At 47.2% G+C, this 23697-nt stretch overlaps 2 protein-coding genes across 3 annotated transcripts in view; one reads left to right on the top strand and one right to left on the bottom strand.

Moving 5' to 3' along the window:
- Window positions 1-601: 601 nt before the first annotated feature.
- DCAF12 (DDB1 and CUL4 associated factor 12) lies at window positions 602-17550 on the bottom strand. 2 transcript variants are annotated; one of them, XM_080973564.1, is made up of 9 exons: window positions 17195-17550; window positions 13412-13666; window positions 9571-9777; window positions 8376-8436; window positions 6479-6672; window positions 4736-4801; window positions 4434-4596; window positions 1912-2090; window positions 602-796 (listed from the first exon to the last, which is right to left on the bottom strand). In XM_080973564.1, exons 1-9 carry the CDS (start codon window positions 17261-17263, stop codon window positions 638-640), a joined length of 1353 nt encoding a protein of 450 aa, XP_080829690.1. In that variant the 5' UTR covers window positions 17264-17550; the 3' UTR covers window positions 602-637. The 2 variants fall into 2 exon arrangements, with proteins under 2 accessions (XP_080829690.1, XP_080829691.1); XM_080973565.1 differs by lacking the exon at window positions 17195-17550 and adding an exon at window positions 14865-15292.
- Window positions 17551-22870: 5320 nt separating this feature from the next.
- UBAP1 (ubiquitin associated protein 1) overlaps window positions 22871-23697 on the top strand; it is a 28025-nt gene continuing 27198 nt past the window's right edge. Inside the window, exon 1 of the mRNA XM_080973544.1 lies at window positions 22871-23033. The gene's annotated coding sequence lies outside the window, so the exon portion shown is untranslated. The remainder of the gene's footprint in view (window positions 23034-23697) is intronic.

Genomic DNA, 23697 nt, shown 5'->3' with positions numbered 1-23697 from the left:
GTTGGACCCAGTACAGCATCATTAAACTTGTACTTTTCAAAATAATGTGAAGCCAGGTGCAAGCTGGGCTCTGTGGATAAAGTATTAACGTATCTCATTATATAAATACTTTTTAATTTTTTTCCTTTTAATTACAAGAAGCTTTTATTCCAGGTAATGTGACTGACAAAGTACCAGCACGTACGTACATACACCCCAGCGCACACACACACTCGCACTCGTAGCCCCTGGGCTTTCACAGAAAGCTTGGCAGCAGCCGATCTAATGGAGGATTTCTACCTCACAGCAAAGTAAGGGGAGAAGGGGGCATGTAAGTTTGGTTAGCCTAAGCTCAGGGCAAAGACCCAGCCATTTTTAAGAAATGCAATAAAAAGAGAGGTTTATAAACCCCGTTGTAGAAAGATCAAAGGAGATTAAACCAAAACTAAAACTGTTCAAAAAATGTACAAAAAGTGTTGGGAGACGGGTGGAAGATGCTGCGCCCCTTCTGAAAAGAAAACAAAAGAAAAGGTTGACCCCAAGTTGCATCAAAACCAGAAGAGAACAGTGTAGTCGTCACACAATTCCTTTGTGTTTTAAAAAAGAAATGCAGAGGGGGAAATAATTTGCACGAAAGATATTTGTTTGGAAATTGTTCTTAGCTCCAGAGACCAGCATAATTCCCATGGAGTCCAGACGGAAGGGGACCTCCTGCCACAAAGAGTTTCGTGCCAGACGAGTCGTAGCAGTGGGTGTAAACAGCGTTTGGGAAGGAGCTGATGTCTGAAAAGTAATTCCGCCAGGTTTCATCATGATTCTGTCAAAGGAAAGGGCAACAACTGAGTCAGTCATGACCTTCCCCGCAACTGGCTGCAGCGCATCCCCAGAAGCACTCAAAGGGAACTGGGAAGCTGCCGACCAGCTCAGAAACCCAAGCTGTTTAACAAGATGGAGAACAGCAGCAAAATAAGAGCCACCAATTTAAGCTGAAGCTGGTTTTCAGCCTAATAATAATAATGATTACATTAATTATACCCCGCCCATCTGGCTGGGTTTCCCCAGCCACTCTGGGTGGCTTTCAACAGAATATTAAAATACATTAGTCTATTAAACATTAAAAGCTTCCCTAAACAGAGCTGCCTTCAGATGTCTTCTGAATGTCAGGTACTTGTTTTTCTCTTTGACATCTGGTGGGAGAGCGTTCCACAGGGCGGGCGCCACCACCGAGAATGCCCTCTGCCTGGTTCCCTGTAACTTGGCTTCTCGCAGCGAGGGAACCACCAGAAGGCCCTCGGAGCTGGACCTCAGTGTCCGGGCAGAACGATGGGGGTGGAGACGCTCCTTCAGGTATACTAGACCGAGGCCACCCCCACCCCCTTTTGATTAAGAGGCAAGTCCTTTTCATGAGGCAAGTGACTAAGGTGGCAGGTACAGGAAGGTGGCAAATTCACGCAGGCCTGCTGCCCACCAGGCGAGGCTTCCCCCATTCCTCCCTCTCCATCTAAGGAGAGCCTTTACACTTTGTACTGCAACTTTAAACGGCAGCAGCACTCTCACGTCCTCCTAGCACAGAATGCCTCACTGTGAGGAAGGACCTTCTTGGCCCTACCTAGACCAAGGCAGGATGGAGAGAGGAGGATGAAGAGCGCTGCCACCAGAAGGGAGAGGAAGGGATGGCAGCAGTGGAGGGAGAAGATGCAGAGAGGGCGTTGGCGCAATCTCTTGCGTCGGCTCTGCAGACCAAACTCTTACGGAAAGGAGAAGCAAGGGCGTCTAATAGCCTGGCATATCCATTCACTAGAAAGAGCAAACAACTTATTTCATCTGTATCTGGCAACACTGCCAGAAACAGAGCCCTCAGTCAGTGGAAGAGCCCTTAAAAAGTAGTCTTTGTGGCAAGGCTACCTCTCGTTCAAGCTGCAAGCTACTCACCAGCCAACCTTTGCCAGTCGACAACTTGAGAATTTCACTTCCTCCTAATTTTGTTCCGTAGCAACTGTGCGGCGGCTTCTCGTCCAGGAACCTCTGGGCTCGGATGTCATAGAACAGCAAGGAACCCTGCCCAGTCCCCACCGTGATAATGTGTTCGTAGAAGCTCACAGAGCGAATACCTGTCATGGAGGGAAGGTGATTAATGGCAAGAACTGTGCCCATGGTTTTCATCATCATCATCATCATCATCATCATCATTTCAGAATGCTGCCTTCATTTTTTCAAAAAATAAAAAAATCTTCAAAAGCATTTCACTCATTCTAAGAGAGAAAATATTGCCCAGGAGGATTTTCCTCCAGCATTTCTACAAATTTACAACTTTTACAAGGAAATGAGGCCTCAGCAAAAAAAAATGGGAAGAATATTTATTTCCTCCCATTTTGTTTGGTCCCCCCCCCCCAGCTCTACAGACAGCTGACTTGATGGCAGTTGGGCTGCTTATATCAAAGGACATGATGGAGTTGCTTCTCCCTCATTAATGCCAGTGTCAGTGTGGACAATTAGCCAGAACAGCTAGAAATGAAACCCCCACCTTTAGCAGCAGTGTACCTCTGCTTACTAGAAGGGACGCGGGTGGCGCTGTCGGTTAAACCACAGAGCCTAGGACTTGCCGATCAGAAGGTCGGCGGTTTGAATCCCCGCGACGGGGTGAGCTCCCGTTGCTCGGTCCCTGCTCCTGCCAACCTAGCAGTTCGAAAGCACGTCAAAGTGCAAGTAGATAAATAGGTACCGCTCTGGCGGGAAGGTAAACGGCGTTTCTGTGCACTGCTCTGGTTCGCCAGAAGCGGCTTAGTCATGCTGGCCACATGACCTGGAAGCTGTACGCCAGCTCCCTCGGCCAATAAAGCGAGATGAGTGCCGCGACCCCAATCGGTCACGACTGGACCTAATGGTCAGGGGCCCCATTACCATTACATTACCTCTGCTTACTAGGTGGTGGAGAAAGACAACATGGTGATCACCCTGCCAGGTTTGTGAGAAACCCACAGTTGGAGAAAAGGTCACAGACCCCCTTGATTTGTTCCAGTCTGTCACCGCCAATGTACTTTTCTTAACAGGAACCTGAATGTCAGCAACTGCTGTGGTTTATGTCTCATTAGTAGCAAAAAAATGCCCCTTTCCACATTACAAAATAAATGAAGGAGATAAACAATATGGCAATTAGCTGGGGCGGTGAAGGGGGGAGTATACCATTTTGAAATTTATGATACTTCAAAAACCAGTCTCAAAATTCTGAATGTTAAATGATTTAATGTCATGCACAGGCACAAATGGTACCTGGAGATAATGGGAAATCTTTTCTCGTGTGCACCCACTCTCTGAACTATTTTGGGCACGAACTTCTAGTCACAGAACCTTGCTGCTGCAGTTTAAGAACATGATGAATTACACTTCAATGCCGCAGTATACCAAACTGTGTTATTAAAAAAATCCAGACAGGAAAGAATTATTATCGCACAGCCCTGAGCCAGTGCAAGGTCTGCTTTGACTTCTTAACGTATATCAACCAACATGAGCAGCCAGATGACGTGGCCTATGCCATCAAGTGAGGCCCAAGATTTGGCTAAAAATAAGGCCTTGGCAATCATAAAAGATCAGCGAGGTTCTGGGAAGTATAACTGAACAAAGAGGAGAAAACCCAGGGATTTTGGACAAGTCAGCCTCATTTTGATGCCAGGAAAGATGTAGGAACGAAACAGAACAATTTCGATCCTTGAAAACATTAAAGTGGTGCTCAATAAAAGACACAGATTTAATGAATGCCGTGCCATATTTGATTTTTCTCTCTAAAAGTGTGGCACATCTTATTGATAAGCTAGAGCCAGTAGGTTAAGAGACCTACATTTTAAAAAGACCTTTAGACACGGTGTCTCACAAGACATGCTCATAAATCCAACCTGGAGTAGAGTTAGGAGGTTTATATAACTGCTTAGAAAACTGTGCAGAATCTGCCTGAGTAATAGAAGAACTGCAGTACTGATGTTCTATACTATCACAGCAATACAATAGTGACTTGGAGGCAAGAATTTCAAAAGACATCCAAATGGGAAACTGCAACTACTTCAGAAGATATGATCACAATTTAAAAATGAATTGATTATTGGGGAAAAGGGCAGAAATGGAGATGCTGGAATTAGTAATTGCAAAGACCTGTGCTTGGGCAACAAACGTCGCAAGAACCTGGGGAATGAAAGCAGTCGTAGCCGGCAAGTTGTTCATGAAAACAGAGCTCTCACCATATAACATTGTATTAAAAGGAATATTAAGAACAACCCATGGGGCAGGCTATTTCTATACTATTTGGCACAGAGGAGATCCTTGCAGGAGCACCAGTTTTCCTCCTTCCCACTTATAGAGGATGTACAACACCATCCCATTGCCAACATCATCCAGTGAAAGAACGCTGTAACAGAAAGAAAGAACAACTCCACTGCTCAGGTTTTCTCACGAAGAATCCTTACCACTGCCTCGCTCCCTGGAACAGACAGACTTGACATTGTGGGAAGGCTGCCTTGGGTCCAGAAAAGAGACATGTGCCTGAGATCCAACAGCGTACACAGACCACTCCTGACCATAGGTCAGACACACATTCTCCCTGCAGTACGGTAGCTTCGTTGACAGCAGCTGGGGGGGGGGGGAATGAAGACAGAAAACAACCCACATGAGAAGCAGTAGAGAGGACGATGAACAATAGGATGCAATGAAGTATCAAGAAAGTATACTTTCAAGAAAGCATACATTTTTCCCTACACTAGCAGGTTACCTTTGAAAGTGTGTATTCTGCTTTCCAGAGGTGGAAATATCCATCCAGGGACACTGCTCCCAGCTCCTAGAACAGAAAGAGCTTCATAATCCACTCGGCCACCGCAGAAGATCCATGTAGAGTACCAATCAGTATTAAAAGTCTGCCAATGTACAATGCTAAAACAACAGAGACCCCATCTCAGAATCTCAGCACTGACACAAACTCATCCGCCCGCCCCCATCTGCAATGTGGGGTCAACCACCATTGACCTAACATGGATGGTTTTTCCAAGGATTACCGAAGTAATTTAAAACAAAATGCTTTGGAAAAGGGATAGGGAAAGTGTAGCCCCCTCCAGGTGTTGCTGGACTCAAACTCCCTTCAGCCCCAGCCAGCACAGCACAGGCATGATGGGACTGCTTAGGGAAGTTTTTAATGTTTAAGGCTGTATTGTGTTTTTAATATTCGGTTGGGAGCCGCCAGGAGTGGATGGGGAAACCCAGCCAGATGGGCGGGGTATACTGTATTTTTTGCTCTATAAGACTCACTTTTTCCCTCCTAAAAAGTAAGGGGAAGTGTGTGTGCGTCTTATGGAGCGAATGCAGGCTGCGCAGCTATCCCAGAAGCCAGAACAGCAAGAGGGATTGCTGCTTTTGCTGCACAGCGATCCCTCTTGCTGTTCTGGCTTCTGGGATTCAGAATTTTTTTTTTCTTGTTTTCCTCCTCCAAAAACTAGGTGCGTCTTGTGGTCTGGTGCGTCTTATAGAGCGAAAAATATGGTAAATAAATACAACAACAACAACAATTATTATTAAGCAACATTAGCAGAACCACAGGTTGCGCACTATAATTTTTCAGTGGGTTCCTGCAAACCATTAAAACTCAGAAGCGTAGCATGAGAAGAAAGAACAGCACAAGCTTATATCCAAAAGTGGTCAAGAGAAGAACTGCATGCACCTCTAGGCTGCTGTGTGCAGCTCTTAAGAATCCAGAGTGCCCTAGTTTTTATTTTAAAATGAAGCACTCAGCAGTTTCTAGACCACAGAATCAAAGGCACAGGTTGCAAAAATCTGATGGCGAAAGCCAAGCAGGACTGGCAGATATCCCTTATTTTAAAAGCAAGTCCCTTATTTCACAACATCACTGCTCCACAGAGACCATGGGGCATGGCACCCTCAGTGCCTTTGCCATTTGCAGGACAAATAATTGCATCTGGCTTCCCCCCTTCAATTTCAGTGTCTGCGTCAGCAAACCAATGGGAAGCACAGCAGGCGCCTGCCTCAACGTCATCACAATTTTTAACATTTGTTTTATTTGCAACACCTGCAGAAATATGGGTGTTCTTCCGCCTCTCCCAGCATCAAGAATTTGCATTCTGGAGCAGGCCGGAATGATAGAATGGGTGAGAGGTGTTTAAGTAAAAATGCAAACGGGGGGGAGGGTATCCCAGCTGGGCGTTATTTGGGGAGGTATGTCCCACATGCGAATTCCTGGGAAACTCAAATATGCCTTTTTTTGTTTTGAGCTTTCAGCACACACTTTTTCAGTTACTTAATGTTTCAGCCAGAAAAGGAACCAAAGGATTGAGAGCTAGAAAGTGGGGGTGGGAGCAGAGTGCATAATAATAATAATAATAATAATAATAATAATAATAATTCCAACGCTGAAATTCTCAGGATCGTAGCTACTTTCAACATATTTCCAGCACTGGCAATGGGAAAGTTATGGTCAGATACCTTGAAACTTATTTATCTTACTGACCTTGTTCTTGTTGTTGAAAGCTAGTGCCCGAACCTTGCAGTTGTCCGGGTTGGTGTTCTCCTTGGGGATGTCCTTCAGAGCCCTGTGTGTTATGTGAGCATAGACGGGAACGCGAGACAAGTTGCGTCTTGCATCGCTCTTGGCTAGGACTTCATCCGTCACTTCCCAGAGCCCCATTGAACCATCTCGGGAGCCTGCATGGGACAGCAGACCCAAGGACACATTAAACACATGCCCTCCTAGTATTGTGCCGCTCTCTGGCTGCGATGGGGCACATGTCTAAATAGAGGCAAGCGCTACGTATTCAGTCACGCACCACTCATAACGCAGCTCTCTGCCTGCCACAGGCCAAGCCAGGAACACTGCACTGTCTATCTTGGCGCAGGATGTTCCAGGCAAGCAAGGAGAGCAGAACCCCCAGTTTACCGCAGAGAAAAGGTTGTGCACACAGAATGCATTCCAAAAGGGGCACACATCTGGAATTCTTTCAAGATTAATTGAACTCTGACAGCCTCCTGCAACCGTCTGTTTGGTTAGCACACTACAGAACAAACTGTGTAAACGCAGTCCTGCCGGGCAACCTGACAAAGGCACAACTGTAGTCTTTACAGAAGGTTGTAAACAAGAGCAAAAAATAAAGATCATGCCACAGCATCCTGGCAGTTCTCCACGGGATGTGTTACAGTGGGACAAAGTCCAGTCAGCGAGGGCTTTGGAGCTATGCTGAATGCTGTCAGCGTCACTCAGTACATCCTGTGGGCTGTTTCTCAGCTTGGCTGTAACACAGCGCAATTATAATCACTATGGAAGAGTGAAATCTGCCATGGTTCATTTGCTATTCTGAAGATATGCAAATGCTGCAACCATTATCACAGCATACGGTGACACAGGAAAAGCTCAGAAGCCCATTTTAGCTTCCAGGCGAGGAAGTGGCAATGCAGAACTGGGGCCAAGCATCCCAGCTTCTAAGAGCAGGTGTGTGGTTCAAGTATCAGTATTTCAGAACTTTAGGATACAATTGGAAGCAGTTTGGCAATTGGGGGGGGGGGGGTTATGAGATTTCCTCTGAAACCTCAAGCCTCTACCCTTTCTGGTTACAGAAAAAACACTATAATGTTCCATGTGTGGATCCACAATGAGGCTCAGAAACTAGAGGGAGCATGGTAGGTCTTTCAGAAGACTTCAGTGCTCTCTTCAGAGTTTCTTAGCCACTTTGCCATGGCTAAAAATTCACCTTTCTGCTAACTTGCAAGTGGCCACCTATCCTTCCATGCCTAAGTCCATGCCCTTTTGTTCTATGCCGAATTTTAGAATGGAATGCCAAAACTCTTGGGGGCAGGGAATCAGGCTCTTGGGTGCCAAAAATGTGAGATTCTATCATACAAGCCAAAACAAACTGCAAGGGGGTAGGAGGAACTGTGTGATATATACTTTGAGGAGGACACAGAGATGTTAGAGACATCTAACTCCTTGCAAAAAGTGCAATTTTCTTTTGGGTTGATGGGTAGGGGGAATATGGAAAAAGGAGCTGCCACAATCAGTTTAAGTACTTAAGACAGATATGATTAAAAATTCAAAAAGACACATTTGAAGCCTCAGGCATTCTACTCATGTGTAAAAGCAACGGGCATGCTAATCGCCATTGTCATAACACTCCACGACTTGGAAAGCAACTCCCTGAAGCAGGAATCTTCCCGGTTTTCACAGAGGCTTCCTAGGATGTGGAACCCTGGAAAAGGATGGAGACAGGGTGGGAGCTGAGTTTACCACTCACGTTCCCACTCCTGTTGGTTTTACACACGTGTACAATGCCTGAGGGGAGCTTGTGAGTTACAAGAGAAGCTACAGTCCGTTAGATGTTAGGGCGCACAGAAATAAAGCCATTAGCAGAAGTTACCAGAAACAGCCATGGTGTCACTGATCCATGCAATAGAAAATATCCAATCTTTGTGGCCATCCTAGAGAAAGAAAGGAAGAAAGAAATGAGGATGCGGGAGAATTCTTTCAAGGCAAAGGTTTCATATATCAAGGTAAAGGTTTCATGTATTTCCTTAAACATCAAATAAATGCAACTGCTTTTCTTGATAACAAGCATGCAAGGTTGTTCTCCAAAAAGGCAACCAGAGATGCCTGGTGAGAGGGGGCAGTTTTTGGATTTTTACACTAGAAGATTATAAACAAGTACACAAGACGTCAACCAAGTCCAATTCCCTGCAATCTCCCACTCAGCTTCACAATATTAAACATTCCAGTAATTTTTTTAAAAAATATTTTATTAAGGATTTTCTTGTTTTACAGAAGTAAGTGTAATGCCTCGTATTTTTTTCCCCCATGTAACATTTTTACAAATCCGTTTCATTTGTTGAGGCGTTAGGGGGAGAAGAAAAAAAGGAAAAAAGAAAGGGGGGGTGGAGAGAGGGAAGATGGATGGGGGTGGGGTCCGGTGGCGGTGTTTCTATTATGTTTAATGCATGTAGAGTTTGGTGTCAGCGTTGCTTGTGTTGTTCACTTGTGTTCCTTTGGTGGTGAGAGAGGTTGGGGTTGGCCTAGGGTGTGATTGTTTGCTTGTGATTGGCTGTGGTGATCTTTGTTTTTGTGTGTGAGTGAGGTGGGTGGGTGTTTTGGATCAGGTTAGCCATATTGATTTGTATGCTGTTGATGGATTATTGTCATTGTCCTGTTGGGCTGTGTATGTGATAAAGGGGAGCCATATCGGGGTGAAGGCGTCTTCTTCTGTTTGTCCCCATGTCAGTTTCAGTTTATTAGTTAATTTTTCTAGTAGGGCTGTTTCCCATACTATTTGGTACCATTGGTCCATGTTTACTCCTGACAGGTCTCTCCAGTGTCTGGTTATGGTGTTACTGGCTGCTGAAAGTAGGTGGGTTATGAGTTCTTTGTGGTGTAAATGGGCATTGTTGTCTTGGAAGATGTTAAACATTCCAGTTATGTAGAAATACATCAGCCCATCCAACTTCTGACAACATAAAGATGCCCTCTTTAATCTGCCCATCATCGAATGGACCCATCACTAGATTGAGACAGAATTTCCATGAAAATGAAATAAAACGTCTGAAGCATGTAGGGGCACTTACATCTCCCACGCAGACAGGATCAAGTGTAGGCAGGCGATAAATCGCAAGGCTGTTTGGGTTGTCACCTCCCGTAGCCAAGAGGGTCCTGGAAGGGTTCAGCTCAATGGCGTGAATTCCGCATCCCTGCTGGTTCACCATGTCTGGTTCTCGGTCCTTCAAAATTGGAATCTTGGTAATCTGACCCGTCTGGACATCGACCACAAACAACTGGAAGGAAGGAAGGAAGGAAGGAAGGAAGGATGACACACCTGTGGTCAGAAAGTGCCTGTGGCTCATTCCTAAACCTGAATCTGCACAGAGAACACTGTGATTATAGGACATTTTTAACCAAATGTGCTTTGCATGAAGAGAAGCAGCAGCCCATGCTTTTGTGGTAACATGCCCAAAAAAGGTGAACAAAGAACCAGGGAGTCACTGGTTCAATTCTTCTACCACCATTTACAATATAGGGACGGTGCTGGCCAACCACGCAGGGCTGTTGTCAGGATTTATGCAAGATAATGTGAAACAACGAACACTGAATTATTACTGTTAATAATATTTTTTTCTGCATCAGGTGAAGATGACTTTGGTGTTCCTTCCCCACAACAACTTTGGCACCACCAGCAGCTGGGATCTGACAGATCACTTGAGGGAATGCAATCCCACTATTGTCTCCATTCAAAGTGCAGGCTGGGAAGCTACTCAAGTATGCTCTAGCACAGGGGTCAGCAAACTTTTTCAGCAGGGGGCTGGTCCACTGTCCCTCAGACCTTGTGGGGGGCCGGACTATATTTTGGGGAGAAAAAAAAAAGATGAACGAATTCCTATGCCCCACAAATAACCCAGAGATGTATTTTAAATAAAAGCACATGTTCTATTCATGTAAAAACACCAGACAGGCCCCACAAATAACCCAGAGATGCATTTTTTAAAAAGGACACATTCTACTCATGTAAAAACACACTGATTCTCGGACCGTCCGCGGGCCAGATTCAGAAGGCGATTGGGCCGGATCCAGCCCCCAGGCCTTAGTTTACCTACCCATACTAGCACATGGGAGGCAGGAACCCAAGTAAGCACTTGTGTGCTCTGGAGACCCGAACGTAATAGAGAGAAGGGGAAATATGCAACCTACCAAACCACACTGCAGCACTGCTACCTTCACACAGATCTATCCTGCTTGGCTGCCTTTCCTCCAGATCTATTAAGGAAGAGTCAACAAGAGGTTGCTTGCAGAGCCTGGCGTGCTAACTTAGCAGGTTGCAGCTGCCTACAAAACAGATGCTTTGTTCTGCTCTAGGGGAACGCCGTGAAAAATACAATCAGGAAGCCAAATCACAGGGGCCCCTTTAAGACACCGCATTCAACCAACAAATATTTCTGCAAGGGAAAGGGCTGTAGCTCAGTCATTCCAGATTCGATCCCTGACCTCTCCGGACAGGTCTGGGAGAGGGGCTCCTGTCTGAAAACCTGGAGAGCCTCTGTCAGGCACTGACAACAATACTGAACTCTATCAATGGGCCCGGCTCTGTATATGGCAGCCTTCTATATACATATGGAGCATTTTTATGCTGCTTTTCAAACATACTGCTTTTCTGCACCCCTGAAGGCTAGAAATTCAGTTTAGACAATGAGGAGCTAGAGTTCTGAGGAGTAACAAAAGCCCATCAGCTACCCAGAACTCCCTCTGGGGTCTTCCACAGCCCAGCTCTGTCACAGGGCATGCAAGCCATTTTAAATCAAAGTTCCGTTTTTAGACTCAGGCAGAACAATCCAACAAATGCAGTATGTAGCACCACGGGCAGAAGCATAATATGCAAGTAATACTTTTTAAAAGGTCAAACAAGAAATCCTTAAACTGATGGCAAAGCAACTGTCCCCATTATGAAAACAAGAGGGAGCGTTTACATCATGGGGTGCAATTCTGCAGTAAACTACTGACTAATTTCAATTTAACCATGTAGTGTGCAGAAACCTGTATAAGCGGGGGAGAGGTTATCCAAGTCTTTCCAGGTTTGCTTTACTACTGGTCTTATTAGTGGATGAATGAACTCGTTTCATTATCCTAACTGTAGCTAGGAAGCCTAGCAAGTTGCTCACTCAAAGCCAAATCAATTCATGCATGAATCAGACACAGAATCCATTTTCAGATTTGATGTGCTCCTTGCAGAAAGGTTGGCAGCAGCAATACTGTAGACCTGGACTGGGAAATTTTCAGTCATCTGCTTCTTGCTCAGGCATGTAAAACGTTGCTCACCAGATACAAAACACTTTTCCACAAGGTCTCAAGGCCTATTTCGTGCTAGCTTAGGAACCCAAATTATACAGTTCAAATTTGAATTTAATCGAAACTGCTTAGTTTTGCTTCAGCTCATCTGTAAAACTCAAGCCAGCTGATGCAATTCCCCTACATATGCTAAGAAAACCTAAACACGTGTCTTCAAGACCATCTTCTGATACAATTCGTACCCTGACTTCTTCAATCAGCCTGACTATTCCAGTTCACCATGCATCTCTCCACTACATTACACAAACTAAAACCCAAATGAACCAAAAATGAACTTAGTCAAGAGTATCAAACAAGCAGGAAACCAATTTTTTGCATGTTCAATCGATGCGCAACCACTAAGCGCAGGTAGTTTTGAACCCAGAAGAGGACAGGCTTGTGCGTGCTCCGCCGACACGCACAAGGGCCAGGAACGCAACCCCATGATAATAGAGGGTTGCCTATATGTAAAAATTTCCCAATTAGAAGGATTGTCAGTGAAATGAAAACATGGATTTTAGTGCACCAAATTGAAGCTAACAGCTCAACAAAAGAACTGTGAGTCAAAAAGTGATCTGTGTGTGTTCTACAATGAAACTGGCATTCACACAATTTAAGAACACATGAAACAGTCCTATACGTAGCCAGATCAAGATTCTCTGCTCTGATTAAATGCAGCATTATTCCCCGCCTGATTAATTAAAACTGACAAATCACCAGGTCTGGAAGGCATCCACCCAAAAGTTTTTAAATGAGAAATGGCTGACCTCCTAACAAAAATAAGTAACTTGTCTCTATAATCAGCCTCCATAAATGAGGACTAGAAAATGACCAATGTAAAACCTATTTTGAAAAAATGGATCACATATAAGCTCATGGTATCAACTGGCAGCGATTGACCAGATCAAACAGACCTTGGGGTTGTAACTGGATTGTTCAATGATGCCAACACAGTGAGAGACAGCAGTGTAAAGGGTGAATTTTATGCTAGGAATCATTAGGAAAGGAAGTGAAAAAGAAACTTTCTTATCACGCTTTTATACAAAACTATGGTGCAACTGCGCTTCAAATACTGCCCACAGTACGGGTTGCCTCACCTCAAAAAGGGCAATGTACCACAGAGCATATACACAATAATGTAGCCTTAGATTTATGGTAGGTACAAGCAGGCTTGCAACAGGAAACCAGGAACTGCAGGCAGGCAAATAAATGGGCTGGCAGAGGAGGAAAGGTCTCTCGACCACACTAGTAAAAAGAAATTGCAGGCTAGGAGGTTCTAGCAGTTTATATACAAGGCTGAAATAATACAGTAATGAACTCACTTTCAATTAAAGACAAATGTTGCATAATAATTACTATACTGTATATTTATTCCTACCCAGTCTTTTCCCTTGAGAAGGACTCAAGGCAACTTATTACAGATAAAACTAAAAGGAAAAGTAGAAAGTGTGTATGAAAATGCAGCAAATGCTAAGAAAAAGCAGGCACGGTTTTAAATGGTCTCACCTTGGTCTTTTTCTGAACAGTTTGTGTAGCTACACAATATCCAGGAGTGGTTCTAGCTTAAGGAGATAGAGAGAGATTTGCACTTACTGTGTTGCATTTTGTCCCACACACCACTTGCCGGTGATTCAGCCACTGAGATGCAAACACTTTATTGAGGGTCCCAAGGTGAAACTCTCTTTCCTTCAGGAGACTGGGCAGTTGCTGGGCTGCATATCCATGCAGGAGTCGGTGGTAGCTGGACTCATCCTGCATCCGCACCTCTCTTCCTTTCAGGTAGCATACCAGTGACCTTTTAACTGGGGGGAACCGCTTCCTTTTGTGAGCTGAGTGGTCCCAGCCATACTGTGGGAAAAAACCAACAGTTCATGTAACTTATGACCTCGAAAGGATTCAGCCTTTCTGCCCCAGAGGGAAGATCCATTTCATGTAACATCAGAGACCCCTTAAGAATATGACACATCTTTCACTGGATCAGAGATATATTCTAGGATCTTGCTCTACTGAATAATAAATAATGATAATGACACGTCTTCATAAAGGAATCTGTCCGTTTCTCTTAAGACGTTCCCTGCCTTCAGAGGTTAGGTGAGTGGCAAACAAGTAAAGGACTTCATCTGTGGTGGCTCCCACTTTATGCAACACCCTCTTCTCCAGCAGTATTCACATGGCACTGATTTGTTTTACTTCAGGTGTCTTGTTAACACTTTTTATTGTCTTGTACATATGATATACATGCTTTTTGACAATCTATTGTAAAGTGATAAGCATTCGATTTTTAGCTCATTTTACATTTTATGGTTAATTCATTTCAAATTATGACCAGCCATTCCCTCACTTGTTTACCATCTAGCCCGAAGAGTTCTGGAGACCTGGAAAGGTTGCCCGTCATTTCGTGGCATATTGGTTTGCCTAATAAAGATATTGATTGCTCCAATGCGGATTTTGGAATTTTACTTACTAGCCAGTACAGCTACCTTTACTTTCTGAGGCATTATCGTGCCTAGACCTTGGGTTAAAATAGAAAATAATGAACCATCGGTACCATGAAGATGGACTACAATGTGGACGTTTGCAGAGGACCAAGATGTGTTCACATAAATTTACATTTTCAGCTCACCCAAACACCTAAAGTTTAATTTCCCCGAGACAATAAACTGCATCTAAATTGTAGGTTTTCGGGCAGCAGGGCCAACTCCTACTTACATCATAGAACGCTCCTCCAATACACAAAACTGAAAATGAAATCCCTGCACATGGGAAATTGGCAAGTCAGTCGGCTGCACCCAAGCTTCCAGATGGGCTGCTTTGTTGTTGTTGTTTTCACCTACAGGGATTTCCACTCCCTCCCTCTTTCTGTATGGAGAACTATTCAATCAGGCAAGTCTTAATAGTCTTTGCCAGCGGCTTCTGAAGGACTCTGCCCCAGCCAGCAAGTTCGTCGGGGCTACATTGGGAGCGAGGTTCGGGGAGATGGGGGCCTTGGCTTTTCGCTTACGCGGATGCCCAGCTTCCCTTTCTACTCCAGCCCCCGAAAACAAACCTGATGCGCCCTCCTCTGGCCAGCCAAGCCCCGCCTCCACCCCCTCCGTTTACACGCGGTCCGCAGCATCGGGAGCCCGGGCGGCGTTTGGGCGCTACTGGGTGCGGAGCAGCGGCCGGCGCGCCTGGTGCCCTCCTGGCGTTCGGGGCCGAGGCGGTTGCAAAGCTCCGAACGCCGAATCCGGGGCTCGGGCGCTCCCGAGAGCCGCTGGCTTCTCCTTCGGGCTGGAGGGAGAGAGGAGGGGAGCAGGTCTTTCCAGGGGGCGGCCGGGTAGCAGGCACCGATCAGCCCCCCCGGCGCTCTCCAGGGCGCAGCTGCGGTGCGCCCAGGCCCCCTCTCCAATTGGGCTCCGCGACCACCATCCCGGTCCAAGGACGCATCCAGCAACCCTCGCCACCGCCATTGCAGGTGGCAAGAAGGCTCCGGGGGTTGGGCAACCGGGAAGTGTCATCTGGCTGCGCCGGCACCGATCCGGGCGGATTCATCGCCCTTCCCAAACTCCACGCACCTGCCGCAGCTTGGAGAGATCAGAGCCAACCGGGAGGAGCGCGGTGGGAAGGAAATGGAGCCTGCATATTCAGGGGCAGCCTACCTCTGAACGCCGATAAAGCAAGCGGCGGGAGGAAAAAGGGTCCCCACGGCAGAAGAAGGGGATGGGGAGAAAAGGCGCTGCGACCCGCGGCTTGGAGCTAACGCGCGCAAACCCTCACTTGCTTTCTGGGGGTGGTGGGAGAGACGAGACTGGTTTTATTTGCCGATTTCATTGTTTGCGCTTTGAGGTGGGGGGCAGCTGCAAATAATGGAGACAATGGAACAGTCGGGCCCTCCGGCCTTTCTCTGTCATCCAAAGCAACACACTATCGTGTGGATCGATCGATCGGTTATAATATTAAAATTATTATGGGGGCGGTGTCGGGTACGGATCGAGGGAAGCGAAATATACAGTACTGCAAACTGCCTTAGGCACCTTGGCGGGAATCCGGTACCTACAGGAAATAGGTAACCCCACAGATCCGCGCAAACATGTATGCGCATTGTTTACTCCTTGCATTTACGCGCCGCCTTCCCGCTTTACCTTGTGTTTCGCTCCCGTCCGTTTCTCCCGCTCCCCGCCGCTGCCCCCACAATAACCTGCACGTTACCTTATATCATATATTGATTATGCACTGAACTATATTACTGATTGATCGGCAGGGAGCAGAGGACGCGCGTGTGTATTCACACGTATGTTTCACGTCTGCCTATAGCACATCTCCGTGTGTGTCCGGAGGCAGGCGGATGCCAACCCGACCTCGAAGCGCACGCCTATGTCCCCTGTTGTAAACAAAAATTGCCCTTTTCCCTTATGGGGTATCCAAGAGCCCATATAGAGTCCTTTGCAGGTTCTCCATCGGTCGGAGAAGATAACAGAGGCCAACCAGAGAATATTGAGAAGCAAAGCAGCTCGTAAGCCTGATCTTTATTGAACTGTTGCAACAGGGTGCTCCTCTTACACGCAGGAAAGGAGGAGGAAAATTCCTATCACACACCCCCCCCCGTACAAGAAAGAGCAGGCTCTGCCCATCTGGGGCGGAAGCCCCTCACCAGGCTGCTTGGTCCCGTCCTCCGACACGACCACCCCAAAACAAGCCCCCTCCTCCCCAACCAAGTCCCAAGGGCCAAATGCATTATTTGGGGGCCAGCCCCCCGCCTCCCCAAAACAAGCCCCCTCCTCGCCAACCAAGGGCCAAATGCATTATTTGGGGGCCAGCCCCCCACCTCCCCGCCTCCCCCAAACAAGCCCCCTCCTCCTCAACCAAGTCCCAAGGGCCAAATGCATTATTTGGGGGCCAGCCCCCCACCTCCCCAAAACAAGCCCCCTCCTCCCCAACCAAGGGCCAAATGCATTATTTGGGGGCCAGCCCCCCGCCTCCCCAAAACAAGCCCCCTCCTTCCCAACCAAGGGCCAAATGCATTATTTGGGGGCCAGCCCCCCACCTCCCCGCCTCCCCCAAACAAGCCCCCTCCTCCTCAACCAAGTCCCAAGGGCCAAATGCATTATTTGGGGGCCAGCCCCCCACCTCCCCGCCTGCCCCAAACAAGCCCCCTCCTCCTCAACCAAGTCCCAAGGGCCAAATGCATTATTTGGGGGCCAGCCCCCCGCCTCCCCAAAACAAGCCCCCTCCTTCCCAACCAAGGGCCAAATGCATTATTTGGGGGCCAGCCCCCCACCTCCCCAAAACAAGCCCCCTCCTCCCCAACCAAGTCCCAAGGGCCAAATGCATTATTTGGGGGCCAGCCCCCCACCTCCCCCTGGCCCCTCTCCGCCCTCCCCCCCCCGGCGGGCCTACCTGCTCTCCTCCGGGCCCCGCCGCGGGGGCCGCCGCCCTCCTCTTCCTGCTAACTGTCTTCCTGGCCATCTCCGGCGCGACCCCGGCCCGGGCCCCGCATGAAGGGGCAGGGGGAGGAAAGGGCCGCCCGCCGCCGACGGAGCATGGGACGGAGCCGGGTCGCCCCCTCCCCTTCCTCTCGGCCTGGCCTTGCCTCTCTCTTTCTCTCCCTCACCGAGCCAGCGAACGACCGACCGACCGACCGACCGCCCTCCACAGGCCCGCCCGCCCGCCCGGGCGCCGCTCACGGCATTTTGCGCCCGGGAAACGAGACGGGGAGGAGGGAGGGAGGGAAGCCGCTTTACGGCCCCGAGCGCGCTTTGCGGCGCGTCCGGCCAATGACGCGCCCGCCTGCGCAACAGCCGCGCGGGGTTGCCCGGCAACGGCAGCCTCGCCCCGCGGGAGCTTTTCCGAGGGGCGGTCCCTTCGGGGTGTTGCCGGGCAACTGGAGAGAGGGAGGGAGGCAGGCAGGCGGGCCAATGCCCTGCGTCGGGGACTCGCGTTGGATCCCACCCCCAGGGGCTCATTGGCCAAGGCGCGCGCTGAGGGTTGGTTATGGAGCCCCCTGGAGGGCAGCAGAGGAACGCGCGCCTGCTGCGTCCTCCCCCAACAACTTCCTTATTTAGTTTAAATTAAATACTGTAATAGGTTTAGTCGCCTTTTGTTATTTGTGGTTTTATATTTTGATTTGATTCTGTGAACCGCCCTGAGGCCTCCGGGTGTAGAGCGGAATATAAATTCTAATAATAATAATAATAATAATAATAATATATACAGTAGCTAGATATAGGCACTGGCTGGCGTGTTGTTTAGGGGGGGAGTTGTTAGGGTGGGTTGCTGATGTTAATTTTTGGTATTGTTATAGGAATTCTAAGGTCTTATATATAAAATAAATGTTCATAAATGTACAAGGCAAACACATACATAAGTATATAAACGACGTGTCTGAAATAGTACAGGAGAACAATCCTGAAGCCATTTTGACTCTCCCAAATGGACCTCAGATATTTCTCTGTAAGGGGGAAGGAAATGGGAAAAGCTTTCCAATGGTCTTTGGACTGTAGGGGTTTACACCTTCCTTTTCAAATACAGCCTGGCAAGTATCTGTTAAGCTGATCACACTATCAATATGCATAAGGGATTCAGGAACCAAGTATTTAGCATCTCAAAGGAATGGCCAGAAAAAGCAATCATTATCCGGTATCCTGGCAGACAAGAGAGAAGCTACTCTATAAGAGCTCTTGGATACCCTTGAGGGATAAAGGAGCAGTTTTATCTTATAATAGTATCTTTATTTTTATCTTATGAATGATGTGGACTTTATTCAATTTGTGCACGTTGTGATGCCTTGTTTATTACTACTTTTGATATGTTTGTTATAATCTATACATTGTAAGCCGCCTTATGCATAGTTTTAACTTTGAAAATGTGGCATATAAATAAAATAATTAAGATCATAATGTTGCAGGCCACCCCAATAGCTGCTGAGCCGTGCATGACATCCCAGGGGTCTTGGCCTTCAACCAGGGTCTGTGCTCCTTTGGAGAACTGAAGATAAGGCAAAAGCTTTAAAAATATTTATTCACATATTTAAACCTGAAATTAGATGGAGAGAGTCAGATCCTGCAGTACGGTCATCGCAAGAGGGGCTTCTTCCCCACAGCAGAGTGCAGTACTGGAGTCCAAGGCATCTCTCCCCACCCGCCACTAGCCAGCCAGCCAAGATCCTTCTGCCCCTTTCCCAAACTATTCCTTTGACATCACACCCCGTTACCCTGGAAACCTTTCAAATCCCTTGTCTCCATTCATACCTCAGGGCATGGGCAGAAGAACAGTTCTCTTGTACTGCTAATGTATGGCCCTCAATGGCCCTGTATTGTTTCTTAATGGTCCTAGTTTGGCCAGGTCATTTTGCATAGGCTAGCCCAGGAATTCCTCTGCAGGTGGTATTTTCACTTCCTATCACAAATAATGAAAATCCTACCATTTATTCATTTATAGGGTTTAGAGGGGACGCGGGTGGCGCTGTGGGTTAAACCACAGAGCCTAGGACTTGCCGATCAGAAGGTCAGCGGTTCCCCACCGGCAAATCCCCATGACGGGGTGAGCTCCCGTTACTCGGTCCCTGCTCCTGCCAACCTAGCAGTTCGAAAGCACATCAAAAGTGCAAGTAGATAAACAGGTACCGCTCCGGCGGGAAGGTAAACGGCGTTTCCGTGCACAGCTCTGGTTCGCCAGAAGCGGCTTAGTCATGCTGGCCACATGACCCGGAAGCTGTACGCAGGCTCCCTCGGCCAGTAAAGCAAGATGAGCGCCGCAACCCCAGAGTCAGCCACGACTGGACCTAATGGTCAGGGGTCCCTTTACCTTTACCTAGTGTTTAGGGAGATCCCTTCCTAAACCTATAGCAGTAATAAAAACCCTGCTAGATCAAGGTGGTCTAGTCCAGCATCCTGTTTTTGCAGTGACTGACCAGATGCCCCAAAGGGAAGGCCACAGGCAAGACCAGCATCCTTCATTATATATTTTATTAACAATGTCCCTTAACCCTGAAGCCATCCTCCATCCCATCCTTCTAATCCATGATACATGCATTTCCCTTCACATTATTCAGTGACCTACTCCCTCAAAGTTTGTTTTCCTGGAACATAAGCCTTAAAAACAGCCACCACTCTATTCTTTGTCTTTCTATTATGTATTTCAAGGCAGCAGCACTAAGCACACTTCAGGCTTTCCCCAAAGGGTGCTGAGAGCAGTTAGGAGACCCCTATTCCCCTTCCCAGAGCTACCATATTCCCAGGAGTGGGATTGATCCTTAAACCACCTTGGGAATTGTAGCTCTCTGAGGTAAAGATAAGAACTCTCAGCACTTATAAACTACAGTTCCCAGGATTCTTAGGGAGAAGCCATGACTGTTTAAAGTGGTATGATAGAAAGCACTGCTAATAACAAGGCCAGTGGAAGTGATGATATTCCAGCTGAACTATTTAAAATTTTAAAAGATGATGCTGTTAAGGTGCTACACTCAATATGCCAGCAAGTTTGGAAAACTCAGTGGCCAGAGGATTGGAGAAGATCAGTCTACATCCCAATCCCAAAGAAGCGCAGTGCCAAAGAATGCTCCAACTACCACACAATTGCGCTCATTTCACACACTAGCAAGGTTATGCTTAAAATTCTACAAGGCAGGCTTAAGCAGTATGTGGACCGAGAACTCCCAGAAGTGCAAGCTGGATTTCAAAGGGGCAGAGGAACCAGAGACCAAATTGCAAATGTGTGCTGGATTATGGAGAAAGCTAGAGAGTTCCAGAAAAACATCTACTTCTGCTTCATTGACTATGCAAAAGCATTTGACTGTGTCAACCACAGCAAACTATGGCAAGTTCTTAAAGAAATGGGAGTGTCGGATCACCTCTATGTGGGATAAGAAGCTGCAGCTAGTTCAAAATTGGGAAAGGAGTATGACAAAGCTTTATGTTGTCTTCCTGCTTATTTAACTTATATGCAGAATTCATCATGAGAAAGGCTGGGCTGGATGAATTCCAAGCCAGAATTAAGACTGCCGGAAGAAATATCAACAACCTCAGATATGCAGATGACCACAGAAAGTGAGGAGGAATTAAAGAACCTTTTAATGAGGGTGAAAGAGGAGAGCGCAAAATATGGTCTGAAGCTCAACATCAAAAAAACTAACATCATGGCCACTGGGCCCATCACCTCCTGGCAAATAGAAGGGGAAGAAATGGAGGCAGTGAGAGATTTTACTTTTTTGGGTTCCAGAATCACTGCAGATGGGGACAGCAGTCACGAAATTAAGACACACCTGCATCTTGGGAGAAAAGCAATGACAAACCTAGACAGCATCTTAAAAAGCAGAGACATCACGTTGCCGACAAAGGTCCGTATAGTTAAAGCTATGGTTTTCCCAGTAGTGATGTATGGAAGTGAGAGTATGGACCATAAAGAAGGCTGAATGCCAAAGAATTGATGCTTTTGAATTATGGTGCTGGAGGAGACTCTTGAGAGTCCCATGGACCGCAAGAAGATCAAATCTATCCATTCTTAAGGAAATCAGCCCTGAGTGCTCACTGGAAGGACAGATCCTGAAGCTGAGGCTCCAAGACTTTGGCCACCTCATGAGAAGAGAAGACTCCCTGGAAAAGACCCTGATGTTGGGAAAGATGGAGGGCACAAGGAGAAGGGGACGACAGAGGATGAGATGGTTGGACAGTGTTCTCGAAGCTACGAACATGAGTTTGACCAAACTGCGGGAGGCAGTAGAAGACAGGAGGGCCTGGCGTGCTCTGGTCCAGGGGGTCACGAAGAGTCGGACAGGACTAAACAACTAAACAACAACCACTTTACATGTAACATTATTATCATCAGCCATTATATCCCTTAACTCTTAGGTCCCAGGCTGGTTACAAGAATGAAAACACAACTTTAAAAACAACTTAAAACAACTTATAATCATGCAGTCTGGAGCTGGACTAATTCCTCTGAGCCAAACCTCCTACAGACCTTCTTCTTTTTTGGCAATCTTTGCCAGGATCTGATTACCTTACATTATCTTAATATATTGTCACTTGAGACAGTCGGATGCCAACAACTACTGGACATTAGCGACACCCCCAAGTTGGGTGGGGGGAGGAGTGTACTTTAATAAAAAGACTTGAGATCTCTGTATTGCAGGGGGTTGATGCTCGGGATCAGTTCCAAGTCTACAATTCTATGATTCTAGAACAGAAAAATGGTGGTGGGGCGAGTGTGCAGTGGAGTGTAAGGAAGTCTAACAAAGTTCTGTTCCCCCCCCCTTCCATGAGAAGTAGAGTACTTCACAAATATCAAATTATTGCTATGGTTATTTAAAATAAATTAGTAAATTGATGCCTGTGCTTTGCTGGTGCTTGATTGGGTAACTATTAATTAATAATAATAATGATACATAATAATCTATTCATTTCAAAAGAAACATCAAGGAGGTAACACAAGACAATAACCAGAACACAACAACAATCTTAATCCAGCACCAATGGCAGCACACACACCACTGGCAGGATTGACAACAACTAATGCATATGTATTATGCATATGTTAATATTTAACCTCTTCTTAATTGTGTTGCCTTACATGCCCATTCTATACTGGACTCCATGTAGCAATGTTTTATTTTCAAATCTCTAGTTTTCTGTTCATTGCTCTGAACGTGCACTTTATATTTGACTTTCTTCAGGAACATTTTGTTCTGGATTGTTTTATTTGAAGTTTTAATGTGCTGTAAACCGCTCTGAGATTTTTCTCCCTTTACAAATATAAAGCGGCGTATCTTGTGTTTGTTTAAAAAGCAATAAAAGTTTGTCTTTAAAAGGCAGTATGGAAATGAAATAATAATAATATGCTGTTGATGTAATGTTGTTGTTGTTGTTGTTGTTGTTGTTGTTATTATTTCCTCCCTTCCCGCTTATGGCAACGACAAGGGGCCGCATCCAGCAAACCGGAAGCGCCTCTCGAGCCCCTCGGCTCTCGCTCTCTTCCGCGTCGCGTCATCGGCGCCGTGACGCCACGCGTCGCTGCCGGCCGGAGAGGAGGGGGGGCGCGTGCGTGCGTGCGAGCTTGCGCGCGTGCGCGTTGGGCGGGGAGACAAGATGGCGTCGCGCTGTTGCCGAGGCGGGTACGGAGAGGGGAGGCGGCTCGTCGTCTTCGTCGTCGTGGTGGCCGCGGCCGGCGGGGACTTGTAGCTGGCAGAGCCGCGGGCGAGCGTGACGACTACGAGTAGCAGCCGCAGCAGCCGTTATCCGGGGTGAGTAGGCCGGAGGCGGCGTCGGAGGCCGCCCCTCAGGTAGGGGGCGAGTGTCGGTGGGGCGACGCGCCTCTCTCCTTGCCGCTAAGGGGTGTGTGCGCGCGCGCGCCCTTCTGCGCAGGCGCGCCTTGGCGGGCGGGGTTGGGGAAGGGAAAGACCCCCGCAGGTGGGGATGAGCCCAGGCTGCCTTCGCGGCGCCCCTCGGGCGAACCTCCGTCCCTGACAGGGACTCGGGGGCTTCGCTTCTCCGACCCCCTGGGAGGGAGGGAGGGCTCGGTGGTCGCGAGAGCCCCCCTGGTCTGGAAGGTCCCGAGTTCGAGTTCTGGTCGAAATCAAGATCGCTGCCCCCTCCCTCCCCGCCTCTGGGGTCTGAACGCCGGTGGCCCCAGCTCCACCCTCGCGGCCCGGTTGGTCATCCTCAGGTGGCCCTCACTGACGCTCAGTGTCTCTAACTAACTAACTATATAGGTATAGATTTAGATACTATATGTATATGTACACACACACACATATATATCTCTTTCTCTCTCTATATATATATACACACACAAACTCAGTACAGGGAAGAACTGTGTATATATATAAATATAATATGTGTGTATGTATGGGGGTACTCTCATTTTGACTCAAGGAAATCACCATTTTCTAGTTCAAATCAGGAAAA

The sequence above is a fragment of the Podarcis pityusensis genome (assembly GCF_964106645.2).
Source record: "Podarcis pityusensis genome assembly, chromosome: 11".
NCBI classification, from domain to species: Eukaryota; Metazoa; Chordata; class Lepidosauria; order Squamata; family Lacertidae; genus Podarcis; species Podarcis pityusensis.
Note: the sequence above shows the minus strand (reverse complement) of the source record. Positions and strands in the feature narration are given on the sequence as shown.